The following is a 19,244-nucleotide window of genomic DNA, read 5'->3' as shown; positions in this document are numbered from 1 at the left end:
CCCAACGGACGTATTTCCGCTGAAATGATCGCTTTGCAGAAAAATAATATTCTCGACCTCCCCCTGGTGTCTATAGTAAATTATAAAGAATTTTTCAAAAACAAACACGATATCACAGAATACGGATATCGTTAGCTCCATTTCTGTAACAATATCTTTTAGCATTTCTTTATAATGCCAACACTTCAATCGTTCAATTGTTGGATGTCGTAGTTTCCACAAAAGGAAAATATCGCTTCTCACAGGTGAGATAGTTGCTTGTTTTGTTAGTCCGTCAACGATTGAAAAGCAATTATACATGCTCTTGAAAAGCCATAAAATACATATTAAAGATCGTATTTTAAGACTGACTTGAACCACAATTATACTGATGTTTTCCTGTTTTTGTCAATAAAATTCTGCATACTTTTCTGTCATTTGTTAATGCATGAAATCGTAAATTTACCCATCTATTTGCAAAATAGTTTCCCAGCAAAAAAAAACACATTTTGCTCTGTGAAAAGTATCAAAAGAAATGATCAGCCCCAACAGTACCCATGATTTGGAGCAGAGCTTGTTATGTTCTATTTGCTGACAACATGCAGGGAAGACCAAGGAGTAAAGATGACTGGAAGATATTATTGACCAGGCAGAGTCTTAAAAATGATCTGCTAGAAGATTGATTTATCTGCCTTATCCAGAGTTATTTAATTTGATCATGGTCAAATTCTATGGATGGAGACAATGGATTCACTATGATGCCTTGAATGCTTTGAAGTTAAAGTTCATGAACCAAAAAGATGGCAAGAAGGTTGTGTGTGTTTTGATGCTTAATTAAATGTCAATTCACAACATAAAAATAGGCCATAAAGTTTGTGTCTAAAACATTTGTACTGAGATTTATGATGACGATGCAGATGTGAAGCATCAAACTGTATAAGCCATTGGGTTTATATAACTTAATGTTAAATCATGTCATATGTTTATCAAAATATTTTAGTTGAGTGTTGTTTAAATGTTACTAATATCTAATGGACTATACTGAAGCATCAAAGATTCAGTGATGAAACCTTAAAATTATTGTACTGTATATTTCTTATATATTTCTTATATTTCTTTAAAAACAGTTTGAGCTTATTTACCTATTAGAGTACAGAATGGAGATTTATCATATGCTTCATTACTGCTTTTTAAATAAATGTTTTTCACTTTTCAAAGCTTTTCTACAAATATTTTGCTTCTTATTTCTTTTCATGAGATTGATGATGAGGTAATATAATCAAATAACTTTCTAATTTCTAAAAGCTTTTTTAAAGTACACTATAGGTATTTAATTCATTTGGTTTTATTGCCTTGCTATGACATATCCATATGCATTTCATCATTCTTGTATGAAGAAAACACCAAATGTGGATACTCAGAGAACAAAATGCACTACCAACTGCTTTATTGAGGTGAAAACTGTGTTAATCATTCAAATTGCACTTATATTGCAAATATAGGAAAAACAAAACAAAGTGAAAATAAGGGTGGAAGTGTTAAAACTAAAATGAATTATAAACACCATTGGAAGCATAAGTGTTTTGATGATTATTTGCATTTTGCCCAATTTATATATCAATACAACAAAATCAAAATGTGCTACAACTTTACAAGTATTTGATGCACACTTCAGAACATCACAAAAAGGTTACTTAAAGTAATTTCTATACAATATTGTTTGTTTCATTTACCAAACCTATGCAGACTTGAGTCTTTTGAAATTTAATATGAAACTCAATTTCAGAAAATCCGTAAATATCCAGAGATTTAATATTTTTTTAAAGAAACAAGTAAAATCCTACAATTGCAGAAAAAGCCATTGCCTTTCCAAAAGAAGCAAATAGCAATGATAACAAATAAGCTAACTCTCTCGTGAACCGTGGAGATGAACTATGATATACTTTTTGTGTAGACTAAAGAGTTTAATCGATCAAACAAGTTTGACGCTGGTAAGAAAACGACGCATATCTGCATTCATAGATGTAGCCGACATATAGCTCTTTCGTCGATAGTTATAAATACATCCTCGTAGGAGCCGATAACTGGAAAGCTAGGTTGACTCGCTGTTAGGAATAGGTTTTATCGTGATTTTCATCAAAAATTGCTTGCCCCAAATTACATTTTCTTCACTTTTCCTCAGGGAGTGGAAATTGTGAAATTTTCAAGCGGTCAATTTCGGTAAATCTCAGCGGCAACGGACGAAATCCGCCATTTTTTTGGCGTCATCAGATATCTAAGGCCGCGCTTGAGATAGCCGCTCCAGTTATTATAGAACTCAATGGTTATACTGATTTCATTATTTTAAGCTTTATTTATGACATTCAACAATTGAACCTATAAAGTAGATGGTTTGAACCCGGGAGTATCGTTACATGTTTGTAAATGTAGATCGCCCAGGTTGGTATAATCCTGAGAAGGACTGTTTTTGTTGTTGTTGACTGACGTTTCGACAACCTTAGCGGTAGTCATCTTCATAATCAAATGAGGAGTAAACGTCAGGTTAGCCGTATTTGTCATCTGGTTCTTACGTCATTGTATTGTGTGTAAAGGAAATGTGTATTGTCATTGTGAATTAGTGTGAAGTGAAATATTTTTATTTTTAGTTGTGATGTGTGATTTAGGTGTGATGTTTTTTGTTGTAATGTGTGGGTGTCAATTGTGTATTGTCATTGTGAATTAGTGTGAAGTGTAATGTTTTTAGTTGATCGTTTGTTTGTTATGTGAATAAGTCGTTTGTAAGGTGCCGGTAATTGCTGTGATCTGTTCAGGGGAGTTTGTTCCAAGTTGGCATACCAACTTTCTAATGTAAGCCGTTGTCTATAGTCAGTACTGTAAGTAATGCATTTTGCCGAGTCCCAGTCAATGTTGTGCTTTGTGATTCGGTGATGTTCGGCAATGTGATTAGTTTTGTCTTGTTTCTTAGTAGCTCGTTTGTGTTCAGTAAGTCTTATGTTTAAGTTCCTGCCAGTTTCCCCGAAATAGGAGGCGTGGCAGTCGGAGCAGTTTATTTTGTAAACTGCACCTTGTCGTTCGTTGGGCTGTTCTCTGTCCTTTATGTTCGTTAGTACTTGTCGTAACGTTGTGATTGGTTTATGTGCGACACGTATGTTGTATGGTCGTAAGATACGCGAGATAGTCTCAGACGTACCTTTGATGTAAGGTATCGTTGCTGTTGTCACTGAGTTGTTCGTTTCGTTGGGTTCGTTGGGTTTGTAAGTGTTGCGTTTGATAAAGTCAGAGTTATAGTTGTTTTTGTCAAAAACACGTTTGAGATAATTGTTTTCGTTGTGTAGAGCGTCCGGTGAATCACATATGATTTGTGCACGTCTTGTTAATGTTCTGATTGTGGTGGCTTTGTGTGATGTAGGGTTGTAAGATGATTGGTCTAGTAGTCGGTCAGTATGTGTTGGCTTGCGATAAGCTGTTGTTCGTAGTTTTTGATTGTCATGTTTTACCAAACAGTCGAGGCAAACATGTTTAAAAATGACAAAAGTAGAACCTGAGCTTTTGACTGATCCAGATATATCTACCTATTTATGGAGGAAGGTCTCCACCGGGGTATATATATAACATAAACCGGCATCGATTGAGCTCACTATTTTACGTATTTTCTGTACAGTTGATAAACAAGACATCCTCCAAAACAAGTATCAAAAAAGATGTTAGAGATCGGAAAAAATCTTCAAGTGTAAGATATCCAATTTTAACTTCAATGATTATAAGTGTAATGACAGTCAAATTACGATTCTTATGCTGAATTATAATGCTTGTGTTTCAGTCTCAGTCTAACTCGTCCAAAATGGAAAAATCCGATTCAACAATACAGCTCAACACTTCCTGTTCGTATTCGAGCAAAAAAATGACACAGTCCGCTCACGCTTCGTTTTCATCAACCAATCAAAACATGCGTACAAACAAACAATGAAAGGGCTCCGAGAAAGCTAAATGATGTAGCCACTTATTCATACAAGTAATTATGTTAATGCAAATGGTGTGAAAAACCTTAAAAATTGACAAGGAACATCTGCAACGGCTTTTCTTTCCATCAAGATAGTTATTTAAGTATTGTATACATGCTGTAATTTTCCCATTTTAATATGATTGATATTTTTTTAATCATTTTGGTTCATTTGCATTGTTTGAACAGCTGTTTTGTTCTGACACTAGCCTCTGGTACTACCTTATGCTACTGCATACTTCTACATAACACTACATAAGACTGCATAACACACTACATAACACTGCATAACACTATATACCTCTACATACAACAATATAACACTACATACCATTACACGCCACGAAATACCACTATATACCTCTACATATACATACCACCACGCCTCTACATACCACTTCATACCAATACATACCACTAAATACTACAGCATACAACTACATACTACTACATAACATTGCATACCACTACATAACACAATATCCTTTTCCGTATTAGAAATATACAATCTGACCACTACGCTATGTAATCTAAAGCTCTATATTTAATATGAATACCATTCACACAGAAAAATTTCCGTAGTGGTCTTACTGTTTGAACCTAATAGTGGATACACGCAGTGATTTTTATATCGTCGTTAATTCGTCACCAATGGAGATGAAAAGATGTTAAAAGAATGATGACAGTTGTGACAGATATGGCAAGATGGTTGAGGAGGGAGTTTAAATGAACGGTGAACTACATGCCCGGGACCTACTGAAGTGGTGAAGAGGATGATGACCAAAAAGTCTGTAAAGGATAAGATGTATTCAAAAGAAGAAAAAGACGAAATTATTTTGTCACCAGTGCCTTTCCACCAAAAAATTCTCTGTTGCTGGCACTGATTGCTGGTCAGTCGTCCCCCCCTGTCGTCCCCAGATGTTACTCAAAATGGCGGACATACTTTAGACTTAAACAGAATTCTTGGCTTTCTTCGTTTATACAAAGTATTCATTACTCTATTTGACTATTTATAATGCCTACAAGGTAATTAAAATAATTTATGGCATTTAATTTGTATTTTTACTGGAATATTTATTTATAATAATTTGTTCAAACAGTGATATTGAAGAGCAACGTCGAAGTCGTGATTTTCGGGAGTCTCATGGGTCAAGTTCGTCTTCTAGGCGTGTAAGTTCTTCAGGATTTCCATCAAAATTTTCACTAAAATTTCTTAAAAGCATCTAGATGTTGAGTTTCATAAGTTCATTGTTTTAGCCTAAAAGGAAGCATTATGAAGGTCAAGAAAAGAGAAAAAGTCCTGGACGAAATTATGAAAGGTGGAAGAGATAATTATTGCAGTCATTTTTTTTCTGCTTATTTTTACATACACGTAGTAATCGTGGTAGTATTTTTTTGAAATCTAGAGAACTTGTTGTCAATCTTAGTTTATTTAACACTAGGTCTTTAACTTCTACCCAAATGTTTATAATGATCAGTCAAAAAGAAAAGGAGTGAACTGCATCCTGTGTTAATGTCTCTATCGAATTATCTTCAGGCGACGACAGGAGCGTGAACATATATGTGTAATGGGGGTGGCAGGTGCATGGGGCTTATCACCGAAGGCACCATTAGAGGAGTATGTTTTATTGATTTGAAACTGGTATATAATGAAAAATTTTGTATTTCACCAGATGCAGAAGTTAATGCATTTTTGGGCCTTTGATTTTCTGACAGTTCTGATAACGAGGAAGAGGAAGATCCTTTGGAAAAATTTGATGTCAAAAACAATGGTATTATTGCATAACTATGACATTTCTAATTTACAAACCCCTGTGTTGCCAACTAACTAAAGAAAATTAAAGTTAACATTGACTATTAGATTAGTTCTCATGATAGAAGATGTTTGTACAAATTCAATTGTGAACTAGGGTCAGTGGAAGGTGTAAATAGCAAAGAAATTAGTAATGGAAAGTATAAGAAATCTGACAAAAAGAAGAAAAGAAAACACAAAAAGAAAAGGTCTTGTTTATTTTTTATAGTGTTTTATTTTTATATTCCACTTTTATTGTGAACATGTAATAATTGTGTTTCATTTTTGTATCCAATGATGTGCACAGTAAAATAAATTGATATTTGGTTTAAATACAATTTGTTGGAGTTATATCTAGGGACATTATCTTCAATGTAGATGATGTCATTTCATTTTTAGCAAGAAAAGAAGAAAGAAAAGTTCCAGCGAAGAAAGTGAACATGATTCTGAAAGTATGTAAAGTTTTTAGTAGCGTTCACTGATGTAGCTAGCCTACAAATTTGGTCTTACTATTTATATACTGTATTTTGCTGTTCAATTATTGTAAAAACAATAGATTCTTACATACTGTAAATCATTCTGATGATCAGAAATTTAAATTATGTTGCACACACTGTCAAACTGATTACGGTAAAATTGAATTCTAGGAAGCTGAATAAGTCAAATTATTGTAGAAGAGTTTTGTGGTTTATTTAAAATGCTGGTTACTTCCTTTCCAAATTAGTGAATTGTCATTGATATAGCGCATTCCATAGTACAAGCTCAGTTTTCCTTAGTACAAGCTCAGTTTTCCTTAGTACAAGCTCCGTTTTCCTTAGTACAAGCTCGGTTTTCCTTAGTAAGTTTTCCGTGACCGTTGCTTACTCTGTTGAAATCATATGTAGGTGATGATGGTGTTAGCGAGTGGCTTGAAAAACGCAAAGGTGTGTGCATAAATATTCAATGAGAAATCTAAATCCTGACGTAGGTTGAACAAGGTTCATTTTTTTTAGATGAAACTTCAGGGGATATAGTGGTTGGTCCAACGCCTCTAGTTTCGCTTCAACATGGGAACAATGACGAAAGAATGGAGTATGAACTGCTTTGTATATGTGCATGGATAGTGATACTAGTTTAAATGAATAACATTATCACTACAAGAATTATTTAGAATCATCACTTATTTTTTCACCGACACGTGATTTTTTTGTTCAGCTTCGGTGCTGCCTTACTTCCTGGCGAAGGTGCTGCAATGGCGAATTATGTTAAGGCTGGTAAACGCATTCCGCGTCGTGGGGAGATTGGACTAACTAGTGATGAGATAACGTCATTTGAAGATCAAGGTTACGTCATGAGTGGTAGCCGACATCGACGTATGGAAGCTGTCCGTATAAGAAAGGAAAACCAAATCTACAGCGCTGATGAGAAGTAAATATATTCGTTTATATTTGATATTATATTTTTGTATCCAAGTAGTCCAACATCGATTATTTATGGTTAAACCTTCAATTAGTTAAGAAAGTTTTAATTGTTAACCAAGCAAATTTATAATGCAAATTTATTACTAAATAATGTTATATTATTTCATTGTCAACCTTGCATCAACTTGCATATAAATACGCATGTGCATGTATAATTATAATATTTCTTTATTAGACGAGCATTGGCCATGTTCAACTACGAAGAACGAGCAAAGAGAGAAACGAAGATTTTGTCAGATTTCCGCGAGTTAGTGCACAAAAAGATCAACAAACAGAAAAGTTGAAATGCTCTTTCCTAAATATTTAGTGCGTATATTTCATGTGTCATGCGCGAATCTTTCATAATTTTATCAGTAAAACAATTTTCTCTTCACATAAACTCAGCCACGTTTTGAATTTATAGTAATTCTTGCGTTAAAAAATCTAATATTTTAATACATGTATAAATATCTCCAGGTGTAGTTGACTGCACGCTGTTAATTTCTTGTATAGAATTTACTTCGTTAAAACGCAAATTTTGAAACACTTCACATGAACGCATTGCGTGCCTATTTTTAATAGTTGATCTCCAAAGAATCTACATGCAACCAATTATTCACTTGAGAAAATGTAAGTTATATGTGCTGCATCTTAGTGATATTTTTCTCGTATATTTGTTGAATATTTTTCTCATATATAATTTTGTTGAATCAGTAAATGTCTTTGGATTTACTTTTGAGGGACACTTGAAAGTTGGATGCATCAGAATATAATTAACAAACACAATCAGTTAACAAAAATTTTATATTTTTGCAAGATGTAAGATTTGACTCATGTCCTAAGAGACACATCTAATCACATTTTTCAAGGAGCCAAACCACTCAGATTCAGATAACATTGTAAAATTAATGCCGAGTTCCACAACTTTCAAGGCTTTCTAAATTTGCTTCAAACCATTGTGAGAATATTGAACTATTTCGTGACAACCTAATATCATGATGAAATAGGAAATTTTCACTTTGACAGTCACAATCATGTTCTTCATTGTTCTTCACTTTTTGTATGTTTTCATTCAACCATTCACTGAATTGTGATAAGCTTTCGTTGTTTGAAGTAGACAGTGTCTGTTGGGAAGGCAGAGTTACCAAAGGGAAATCTTCTTGAAGTGGACCATCTGCTTCATCCATTATCATGTATTTTAATGCAAAAGAATATTTTGAGTTAATTGTCTTCCTGGGATATGAAAATTCAATGCTTTGTGCTGGGGTGTTCATTTTCTTAAAGGTAAGTAATTTCTGCTTAGCTTTTTGTGCTCCAGTTAGTGATATAGTTTTTTCCAAAACACATCTCTTGTTAGCTGATTCATTACTATATTTTTTTTCACAAGATGACTTATTGAAAACCCTTTTTTCTTCTTTGCTGGGAGGATTATACACAGGTTTTCTTTTGTTTGAATTGTTCTTATCATCTTGAATGCCCACTTGACAGACTAAATAAGGCATGTTTAGCAAGGTAAAAAGAAATAGTGAAAATCACCTAACACCCAATACAGAGTAACAGAGGGGCAAATTATTTTAAATAAGCATTTTACAAAGATATATTTTGGCAAAAGTATTGCAATTTAAGTCTTCATTGTAAAAACTCCACATGTGAAGAAAGCTAAATTTAAGATAACTTGGCATAGGTGAGGAAATATTACATAGAAGGAACTGCTTTTTCTCATTTCTGTAAAAATGAATGTTGCATCTTTGAAAACGGAATGCAGTTCTATACAAGTTCAATGTAAGCATAAATTATGAGAAATACCCAAACTGGAAATTTTATTACCATGCTCTACGGTAGCGGTAGAGGACGAATGCTCTACTGGAGGCAAACCATGTGTTTGAGGGACATTTTCTTTTATAATTGCGACTTTATCTCCAGTGAAACTGTGAAGATATTGATTAATTGTGCTTTGCTTAAGTCTAGCATTTAATTTTTTTCCACCATCCAATGAAATTGGTTTCCATTTCGATATTGCATGTGGGATAAAACGTGCCTGCTTTCTGTGAATCTTGATTTTAGAATTTGAATTTTTTGATAACCATTGACCACATTCTCCTTCGAGATTCCCATTGCCATCGCACGATTTCATGAGTGATGCGATTCGCGAAAAAATGAATGGTGAAACAATTTCTCCAATAGGCGATATAATTTACATTTGATTTAAATTTCAGTTTCTACCGTTTCGATAAAAACAATATTAAAATTTAAAATTTATAAATTCAAATTTTCCGCCAAAAATCGGACAAAAAGGAATGTAGATGGAGGGAATGAGGAACAAGGGAACAAATACTCACAAACTCGTTACCATTCTTTTGGGTGCAGAATCATTTTTGAAATGGTTTATTGTAAAGACTGCACCACGAATAATGAAACAACATAGAAATGAATAATAATAAGATTAACTTCATAGATAATCTTGGTAATGATATAGAAACAAATGGAATGGAGGAATTTGCTTAATACTTCTACGGTGTAACAATCACTCAACTTTGAAGTTGAACGGCAGAACTACAAATTTAATAGTCAAACGTGTTCTATTTCTGTGGTTATTTTCCCACCTTAACAGCAGCAAGTCAATTGTAGTGAATGGCTGTGAAAAAGTCGGAGGGTTATGTTGTTGCTGTAGATGTTGGTACGACAAACCTTACGTGTCACGTCTTTGATAAAACTGGAATTTCAATGTATGGCGCGGTCCAAAAGGTTTGTTTGCGTCAACAAAACCCTAAATATCGCTATTGCACTCAAATCGCACTTGTATATGTGACCTTTCTTAACCTGAATCAAGTTTTACTTTTATTGTGAGAAAAGCCTCAAAGCAGAAAATGCTGTTTAGTGAAAGGTTCCAGTGATCATGTCATAAAGTTAAATGTGTCATAAAAAATTCATATTGCACAACAGACCATGGAACACGCAACTGCACAGCATGACACATCAAACTATTCAGTGATGAATACCTGCACTAAGATGTGCCATTCAAATGAATGTTTTAGTGTTTCTAGAAGGGCTGTTGAGTGCCTAACCCAGATAAAAATGGGCCTAATTGATGAAATCAGTTATGAAAACAATGTGCTCTAATAAAATCGTAATGATGGTAGCAAAAATTGCTTATAGACAACATGTTATATTTGTGTGATTTAGCAATTACCACACTGTGTTACAATTCTCTTAGTGCTATTCAATGTACAATCTACTCTTTATTGCTGCATAGATTTTGCAATGTATGATAAGGTGTTATTTTATAAATTATAGGTTCAACTACTGTATCCAAGACCAGGTTGGGTTGAAATAGATCCAGATGTTCTGTGGGATCAGTTTTTAAATGTTGTCACTGAAGCAGTGGAAGGTCTTGTATAGCAGAGAAATATTAAAGCAATGTTGAATGTTACTTATAATAATCTAGTTCAATGTCACAATAGCATGATGTGATAAATAACTTGTATAAAAAGTACAACATTTCCATGCAGTTAACTAAGGAAAACTTTTGCAAAATTTTCCTTTACAGGACTGTTGTTTTATCTGTTGTGCTTCTTTGATGTTTTTCTTGACTCTTTGAATTTTCGCATGCCAATACTAGTTTCCATGTTCCTGTTTTGCATTATTTTTCATTATAAGCATTCTGCAGGATGTATGAATAAGAAAGATCTTTAGAAATTGACGTTTATAATTTCAATGCCTATAATCATTCCATAAAGTATGCTCAGCTACGTGCATATATATTACACATCTTTGTTACTAATGCAAAATCTTTTCTGCTCTAGGATATTTGACATAGCTTCTAACATCTAAACATGTAGGGTATTGCACTAACTAGTGCAATTGGCATAATGATCGTAGTTGCATTGAAATTTTACCATAGGTTAATTTGTACGTTCATTGTCATGAACGTGATTTTTCATCTTTTTGGAATTATTTTCTTTTGTTTATTGTCATTTATCATTGTTTTGTGCCTTTGCAATTGTTCAGTCTAATGTTCCACGGTTTTTTATTTCACGTTCAGTTTCAATTTTCATGTTTGGTTTCATTTTACATTGTTTTGTCTCATTTTCCACGAAGCCAAAACTAAATCTTAGGAGAATAGCGGTCATCCTGATTTGTGCTGTTGAAAAATTTATTCCATTTAATGGTCAAAATTGATTTTTTACCGATCGTTTTTCGACTTTTTTTTTCTGTTTGTAAATTATTTCAATTCGTAATTGTCTGAATTTTGCACGATTTATTACGATGAATTATAATTAGATCAGTTGGTGACAATGGCAAATTAATTTGAGTTGCAAATGCTGCGGTCAGTTAACATGTTTCTCCGAAGAAATTTTACATGATTTGGAATTTAAGGAAAATCTCTTCGGTCTTGTTTGCCTTTGCTTCGTCTCATTTGTAATTGCGCCATTTTCCATTGTTTTGTTTCATTTGCCATTTTTGGTGTCATTTTCCATTGTTTAGCGTCATTTCCCATTGTTTTGTCTCATTTGCCATTTTTATTTAATTTTCCATTTTCTTTATCAAATGTACATAAACATCGAAAATAATCAATGATTGTACAAATAGTCAATTGATTACATTTGCATTTATTTCATTTGTAGGTTCGTGTCTCCAATATGAAGATATAACTGCATTCGGCATTTCTACTCAGAGAGGAACATTTTTGAATTTCGATAAGTAAGTTTAGTTACTTATGATATTCGTTTTTGAGGTGTTTAGCATTTCCACTATTTATGAAGGGCTTTTTTATTATCTCTTATTTCGAAAATTCTATTTTTTCTAAATAAAAAGAAATAGCTAAACATCTTAAACTCTAATGGCGAGCGCCATTCATTAAACTTATAAGCGTTTTTACAAGTGAATGTGTCCTCAATTAATACGATGAATTTGAAAAACTGTACATGCTTCGACATGAAAATACTCTCTATAGTGCAGAATAAATGATTTGCGGTTGGACGTATGACTGTACAGTTACTCTTGCGTTATATAAGTGGCATAATAATCTAGTAATGTGACTGTTTAAGTGTAGTAATTTATTGTGCTGATGGTATTTTGAGTAAGAGAAAGTTGAAAAAATAGTAGAATAAATGATTTTATAGCAGGAATGTGAAAATCAAAGAAAGGAGAAAGGGGACATATAGATGCTCGTTTGAATCAAAACTCCACCTTTTGTGGCTAAATGGACTTCTTCTTTCATATAATGCACCAAATTTGAAATGTTTATTTGATATCTGCCGTAATTTTTCTAAATGCGACGAAATTGCATTTATGTTGTGTTTGTATCTCAAAGTTAACTTGTAAATAAACTTACTTCTGAATCTCTGTAGGCGTACTGGTCGTCCTATTCATAACTTTATCACCTGGCAAGATTTGAGAGCAGCAGAATTGACTGAAAATTGGAACAGGTCATTCACAATGAAGGTAATATTTATACTGAAATGTTGCATCACAAAATGCATTCTGTTTTACATACATAGTCAGTGTGCGAATTAGTTCAGAAAAAACGATGTGCAATTTTTTTGACAAAAGTGTTTCTTTAGAGGCATAATCAAATCGATATTACGTTAACTATTATACAGCGCTAATTGCTAAATTAATACTTTCAAACGTGAACAAATTCATATGATTTACGACATTGTTTTTCGTTAAAACCGCTTATTTTTGCACATCGTTTGAAAAAGTGATGTGCAATTGTTTTCATTTTAGCTAAAACGATGTGCAAATTGCACATTGCACACCGTTAATTCGCACACTGCATAGTTATTCATACATTTGGATCACATACTCAAAGATATTATAATAAAGATTTACTAGCAGCCATTTCAAGTTATTTCAGTATCATGTGTCACATTTTAGGGCTGGATTAAGGATTTACTAGCAGTCGTTTCAACGTATCTCAGTATCATATGCCATAGTTTAGGGCTGGATTAAGGATTTACTAGCAGTCATTTCAAGATATTTCAGTATCATATATCATATTTTAGGGCTTGATTAAGGATTTACTAGCAGTCATTTCAAGATATTTCAGTATCATATACCATATTTTAGGGATTACATTTAGGTGCAAAAGCTCTGCATCTTCTATCCAGAAGAAAACAATTTTTAGCAGCAAGTGTCATAAATTTCTCCACACAACATGTGAGTTTTGACAAAAGAATGTTAAAAAGTTGACATAGTCAACATAAATTTTAATGAAAGATGTTACATTGTAGGTTTCTATGAGATTACATTGGATGTTGAAGAATCACGCTGAGGTACAACAGCGCGCCTTGATTATTTTTGCATTGTTTTGTTTCAATCTATATTTTCAAAATATTTCAGCTAATGAAAAAGGCCCGTCAGGGGTCAATATTGTTTGCGACGATAGATACTTGGCTTTTATGGAAGCTCACCAAAGGTGCCATTTGTAAATTTGAGTACATTTCAATTTGTATTCCATGTATATATGTCTTATGCATGATAATAATGTATACATACGTATGCTTCATGCTTATAATCATGTAAATAGTCATGTTTACGTTGTATGTCAAGCACACGTACCATACAATTCACTGGCGTTTAATTAAGTTGATGCAAGAAAAATATGTACTTGTCAACAAATGTTTTATAGGCAATAGGATATGCAAATGTTTTTGTTTTGCATCTGTCCGACCGTTACATACATGCTTTATTTTTTAGGACAAGTTCATATAACAGATTATTCAAACGCAAGCTCTACTGGCATGTTTGATCCTTATGTGGTTAGTTGTGTTGACATTTTTCTGTATTTTTTTCAATAACAGTAGTTGCCACATCAACAATATTGCTGTTTGCCGTTAGCACAGAATCAAATTCTATGTTTTCATGAAAAGTAAGCTACTCTTGATGAACTCTCACAACAAACATAAAATGACGGTTTTGAAATTAAGTCGATACACCAAAATTTAAAAGTTAGTACATTTTCACCATGCTTAAAAGTTACCTCAACTGCCTTAGAGTTAGTACACGTCTCTTGATTTCCTTCTTTTGCAACACCCTTCTTTTTAAGACAGTTTTATTACTTGTATTTGTAGCCTCTTATTTTCTCATTTACGATTAAAAGAATCTGACAAGCTCTGTAAAAGTACATCACTAGCGCGTTTGTTTTTGCGAACAACCATGTGTTCCGTCCTCGTCATTGAACGTCAAGAAAAAAACATTCAACTACATGAAGTACAATATAAGTATGATCACAGAACACCAATGAGTGAATAAATTTATGTGCATTGTATCTCTTAATTTGCCCATGATGGTAGCTATTTTCTAAAGCCATGTTTTCACTAGAGACAATAGCATAAAGACCAGCAAAGGCAAAAGATAATAAAAGATAAAATGTCGCGTCTAGGATTTATTATTAGGATATTCTATATCGCATATTGTCTAAAATTCATTTAGTGAAGCTCAAGAAAGTGCAGGATTCAAACGAAAACAATGGAATACAATAATCATTAGTATTCTCTAAATCTTACTTGGTATTTTCAATACAGAGGATACTAGTGAGATATTATGCTATTAAGCCTAGTTTTTACTAGCGACGTAAGCATAAGGACAAACTAAGACAAAAGAAAATACAAAAGATGGCAATGAAGCGACTGGCACAAGCATCAGCATAAGCATAAGCACAGCAACTTGAAAATTCTTTAATTTTAATTTCATCCAATCTCTGGAGAATGTGCTTAGCTTTGTTTTATCGCTTGTGCTTATGTCACTAGTGAAAACTAGGCTTTACTGCTCATTTCCTTATTAGTATTGTCTAAGAGAATACTAATAAGATTAAAGAATCCTAATGATGTTGTAATAAGTATGACACTTAAAATTCAAAGCAAACACATGTGAACCTTTAGATATGACATACGTGTTTTCTGCACGTTCAAAAACCAGCAAAATCTTTATCTGTTTTGTATTTGTGGTACTAGAACATGTTTCTTTCTTCACTTCTAAGTTTCCTTTGGACTTAAAACGTCAATTAGAGAAGGTTGTAGAAGTGCATTTGAAACTGCCTTAACCAGATCAAATTTTCGGTTGCAAACGTAATCGAAAATAGACACACTCACAATAGATAAATCTAATTCTCGGGATTCTAAATCAAATAGAACACTCTGGATTACGTTCTAACCTTTATTTGGAAAAGAAAATTTCTTTTGTTTTGTTTTCTCCAACGTTAGTAAGTACATGCATTGCTTTGTTTTCTTGCACTTATGTCGCATATGAAAATCAAGCTTTAATGCATGCACTGTTCACACGAGTGACATAAACATTCAATTAAATTTCGTAAAAGAAACGACAAGGGCCTCACTCGCCCTAGTAGAGCGAGTAAAGCGACTTGAACAATTGCATCATTTACATGCATGAGACACAACCTTAAAGACAAAATTTTATGTTCTGTATAGTTATGTTGGAGCTCACTGATGACGACATTATTTGAAATTCCAGTTTCATTGCTTCCTGAAGTCGTGGAAACTAGGTAGGTAACCCGTAACTCGTTTGTGTACTGCGTTTGTTTTACAAACTGAGTTGTAATGATGACGAATGTCATGTAAGATTAGACTAAGATTATCAATCGTGTTGTAGCAAAGTTAATCTTATACCATCTTTCTAATTTTATTAGTGGTTCTCTTTGTGAAATACATAAAGATATATTTGGCACACGAATTCCTGTAACAGCTGTGGTGAGAAGAACTATATGTCTCCCCCCACCCCAAAAAAAATAAAATTATTCACCAACATCTTCATGGCCATAATCATGGGTACAATGTGTGACAATGAACTCATTTTTCCATGTTTATATTTTTCGGATAATATTGTTTTATGCTTATCATGCTTGGTATGTAACGTCTAAATTGTAATTTCCAACCCTGTAACATATGTTTTCATCTGCATTTGTTTTAAGTGGAATAAATCTATCTCTTTCCTATCAATGAATGCTGTTTTCATTTTTAACAGGTTGCAGATCAGCAGGCTTCCGTGTTTGGCCAGTGTTGTTTTGATGTTGGTGATATCAATCTTACCATGGGCACTGGAAGTTTCATCAACATCAATACTGGAAAGCATGCGCATGCGTCAGTTGCAGGTCAGTGTTTTCATTTGTTTGTATGCTTGCTTGCTAACAGTTTTTTCTCATTAACCACCATAGTTATTTACTTGTATCTCACTGTTTTCTCTCTCAAAGAAAAATTGTTTTCTTCATTCTTTCCAAGCATTCTCTATTTAATCTAATTTTTTGCTATTTAGGGTTATATCCATTAGTTGGATGGAAAATTGGCTCAGATGTGACGTACCTCGCTGAAGGCAACGCTGCAGGGACTGGGACTGCCATTGAATGGGCTGGTGAAATAGGTAGATTTACTTACTCGTTAGTGATTTTATATCGAATGTTAATTTTTCTTCTTTTAAAGGTTTTTAATTGTTTGTTGATCGCACAGGTTAATGGGGTTCTGAGAAGGATTGTGGGTGTTTCACTGACGTTTCGACAACCTTAGCGGTAGTCATTTTCAGAGTCAATAAGGGAGTAAATTTTGGCAAATGTTTGAATGCACGGCTAACCTGATATTTACGGCTCACTTGACTCAGAAGATGTTTCAGTATCGCTAAGGATGTCGAGAAGTCAGTCAACACTAACACCAACCGTCCTTCTCACGACTATACCAACCTGGACTATCAAGATGCACAAACATTTAACGATATTCCTGGATTTAAATCATTTAAGGTTTTTATCATAAAGATAACGTTGCAGAAACTTCCAAGATTGCTCGTTCCGTGAAAGGTGACGGAAAATTATACGAACGATACACGTTGCTATTTTTGGATTTTCCGTTATGTGATTTGCTGCAGATGCCGTTATGTGATTGTCTGCAGATGGGGTCGGCTTTTTAAGATATCTTGACTGTGTTTCAAAAGTGCTATTTTTTGCAGTAAATTTGTTTACAAAGAGCTATTTATGATTTATTGTCTGATTAGTGTACGAATCTAGCTTTAAATCGAGTTTGTATAGTTCTATAAGTTGGTTAATAAACAATGAATGAAATATGTCAGGCAAATTTAGCAAGGGTCAAACATAAAATCTTGTGCTTGTTTACAACTCGTGGCAGTCCATGTTTTGAAGCTTTTGCTTATTTTCCCGTGACCGATTTGCTGTTTTTATATTAGGTAATTTTTCTCTGACATTTCCTTAGATTGCAACGGAGTATATTTTGTTCCTGCTTTTAGCGGTCTACAGGTGATTGTCTGTTATAGATTAATTACTTATATCCATAGTTCACCAATTGTTAGCTACGTTAGCTTGATTTAAGCTGCACTTAGGTAGTGAATAATGTTTTTACAGTTTACTGCTACCTACGTATTGAAAACTTTGTATTTCATAGTTCTTTATTTTACTTTAGGCTCCTATTAACGACACCAAAGCATCTACGTCCATTTTTGGCATTACGTCATCAACATCAAAAGCTCACATTGTCCGTGCTGTGTTGGAGTCTATTGCTTACAGGTACTTCAAGGCCGTTGCTTTGAAGATAGGGAGTTTCATGTTGTGCTATTTTCTACGATGTTGCCAGAATTGAAATATTGTCAGCTATTTTGTTTGAATTAGACTTTATGTGTGGAGTTTATTCTTTGCAAAATGTCGTACGGGGTACATTGAAACATTTCAAACATTTGATACTTGTCATTTTAGAATCTATCAATTGTTTGTCACCGTACAAGAGGAGATAAAAACACCAATTTTCTCATCAATAAAGTAAGAGTTTAATGCACGACAGTCTATCATCAATAATTCTCGTGCACTCCGTACATTATCCAGTTGATAAAATTTGCTGTCAACAAGAGCGTGACAATATAAATCCGTGATTGCGAAATTCGTTTTCTTTTACGATGATTGATTGTTTTATTGAACAAATCGTTGATATTTAGAGCAGATGGCGGTTTAAGCCAAAACGATTTCATCATGCAGTTGCTAAGTACGCTTACAGAACAGAGTATTGAAAGACCGAAGCAAATCGAAATGTCATGTTTAGGAGCTGCATTCTTAGCTGGTCTTGCTACAGGTTTGTGTCAACCCCAACCCCCTCCCCCCCGTTCCCGATTCTTTTGATCAAACGTCAATTTTACATGAGCCGAATGTATTAAAGACAAAAAAATGAGATAAAATTCCTCATTATCTTTTGTTTTCAATGCATTCGGCTCATGAAAAATGCGACGTTTGAAACGGGCCTGGGTCGTAAGACTTTCAAAAAACTTAACGTTTTTTACAGGTGTATGGAAATCACGTGACGAACTTAAAGCGATCCACTGCTCTCATGTCATATTTCAACCCTGTTGTGACGCAAGAGATAAATATGAAAAATTCTATGAAAAGTGGAAGGAGGCGCAAGCTCGTAGTCGATACTGGTATACGTAATATTTATGATGTGTACGTTTTTATTTGCAATAAGGGAAGACATTCATGAACTTTTGTTTTTATCAATGAATATTCTGGGAATCAATAAATTATGTGGTTTTATTTATAATATTTCTTTTAATTATTATGAAAGATGATTATTCCCTGCTAAGGTTGTCACATGCAAAACTCCTGCTTTGGAAGTAAACATTAACGCACATATTGTATATAAAACTAAGTTGACCTAGTAATGCATTATAAATACTTTAAAAACACATTTTACTCGTGTTTTTTTTTTGATATTTGAAAGATCTAATTCGACTCAGGATGCTAATTTTTTCTGTTGCTGTTATAATTTGCTCTGACGTCATAAGTTGTACCCTCCTTTTGTTCAATGTTCAAGACCATAAAATTCTTATTTCATTATTTTTAATTAACTTATCTCGAAACTTGCTGCATTGACAAAGATAGCTTAATTAAAGATTATCTTTCAAACCCTTGAATTTGCTTGATGTCAATACATTCAATCATAGTGAAATATGCGAGACCTGATCACTGGCTTGAAGTTTTAAAACGTAAAATATTGATACCTATATGAATTTTCGATATTTGAATAAAATT

The 19,244-nt window shown here is 33.6% G+C and overlaps 3 protein-coding genes across 5 annotated transcripts; 2 read left to right on the top strand and 1 right to left on the bottom strand.

The window, feature by feature from the left end:
- The first annotated feature begins 3,439 nt into the window (after nucleotides 1-3,439).
- On the top strand, nucleotides 3,440-7,942 carry LOC124447115 (NKAP-like protein). The gene is made up of 12 exons (XM_046998010.1): nucleotides 3,440-3,709; nucleotides 3,800-5,005; nucleotides 5,080-5,149; nucleotides 5,237-5,298; nucleotides 5,517-5,597; nucleotides 5,696-5,751; nucleotides 5,890-6,028; nucleotides 6,171-6,223; nucleotides 6,656-6,694; nucleotides 6,764-6,842; nucleotides 6,966-7,178; nucleotides 7,407-7,942. The coding sequence occupies exons 2-12, from the start codon at nucleotides 4,995-4,997 to the stop codon at nucleotides 7,513-7,515; spliced, it is 912 nt and encodes a 303-aa protein (XP_046853966.1). The 5' UTR covers nucleotides 3,440-3,709; nucleotides 3,800-4,994; the 3' UTR covers nucleotides 7,516-7,942.
- Nucleotides 7,943-8,000: 58 nt separating this feature from the next.
- On the bottom strand, nucleotides 8,001-9,477 carry LOC124445955. The gene is made up of 2 exons (XM_046996739.1): nucleotides 9,038-9,477; nucleotides 8,001-8,699 (listed from the first exon to the last, which is right to left on the bottom strand). The coding sequence occupies exons 1-2, from the start codon at nucleotides 9,342-9,344 to the stop codon at nucleotides 8,116-8,118; spliced, it is 891 nt and encodes a 296-aa protein (XP_046852695.1). The 5' UTR covers nucleotides 9,345-9,477; the 3' UTR covers nucleotides 8,001-8,115.
- A 33-nt stretch (nucleotides 9,478-9,510) lies between these two features.
- Nucleotides 9,511-18,900, top strand: LOC124445953 (putative glycerol kinase 5). Of its 3 annotated transcripts, XM_046996736.1 has the most exons (18): nucleotides 9,511-9,955; nucleotides 10,505-10,598; nucleotides 11,836-11,911; nucleotides 12,562-12,655; nucleotides 13,283-13,372; nucleotides 13,447-13,488; nucleotides 13,556-13,631; nucleotides 13,913-13,974; nucleotides 15,643-15,716; nucleotides 15,861-15,921; nucleotides 16,196-16,322; nucleotides 16,484-16,588; nucleotides 16,959-17,015; nucleotides 17,425-17,468; nucleotides 17,632-17,735; nucleotides 17,922-17,984; nucleotides 18,158-18,291; nucleotides 18,499-18,900. In XM_046996736.1, exons 1-18 carry the CDS (start codon nucleotides 9,842-9,844, stop codon nucleotides 18,642-18,644), a joined length of 1,563 nt encoding a protein of 520 aa, XP_046852692.1. In that variant the 5' UTR covers nucleotides 9,511-9,841; the 3' UTR covers nucleotides 18,645-18,900. The 3 variants fall into 3 exon arrangements, with proteins under 3 accessions (XP_046852692.1, XP_046852694.1, XP_046852693.1); XM_046996738.1 differs by lacking the exon at nucleotides 13,283-13,372; XM_046996737.1 differs by lacking the exon at nucleotides 16,959-17,015.
- The last annotated feature ends 344 nt before the right edge of the window (nucleotides 18,901-19,244 follow it).

Source organism: Xenia sp. Carnegie-2017, unplaced genomic scaffold (genome assembly GCF_021976095.1).
Source record: "Xenia sp. Carnegie-2017 unplaced genomic scaffold, XeniaSp_v1 HiC_scaffold_22, whole genome shotgun sequence".
NCBI classification, from domain to species: Eukaryota; Metazoa; Cnidaria; class Anthozoa; order Malacalcyonacea; family Xeniidae; genus Xenia; species Xenia sp. Carnegie-2017.
Note: the sequence above shows the minus strand (reverse complement) of the source record. Positions and strands in the feature narration are given on the sequence as shown.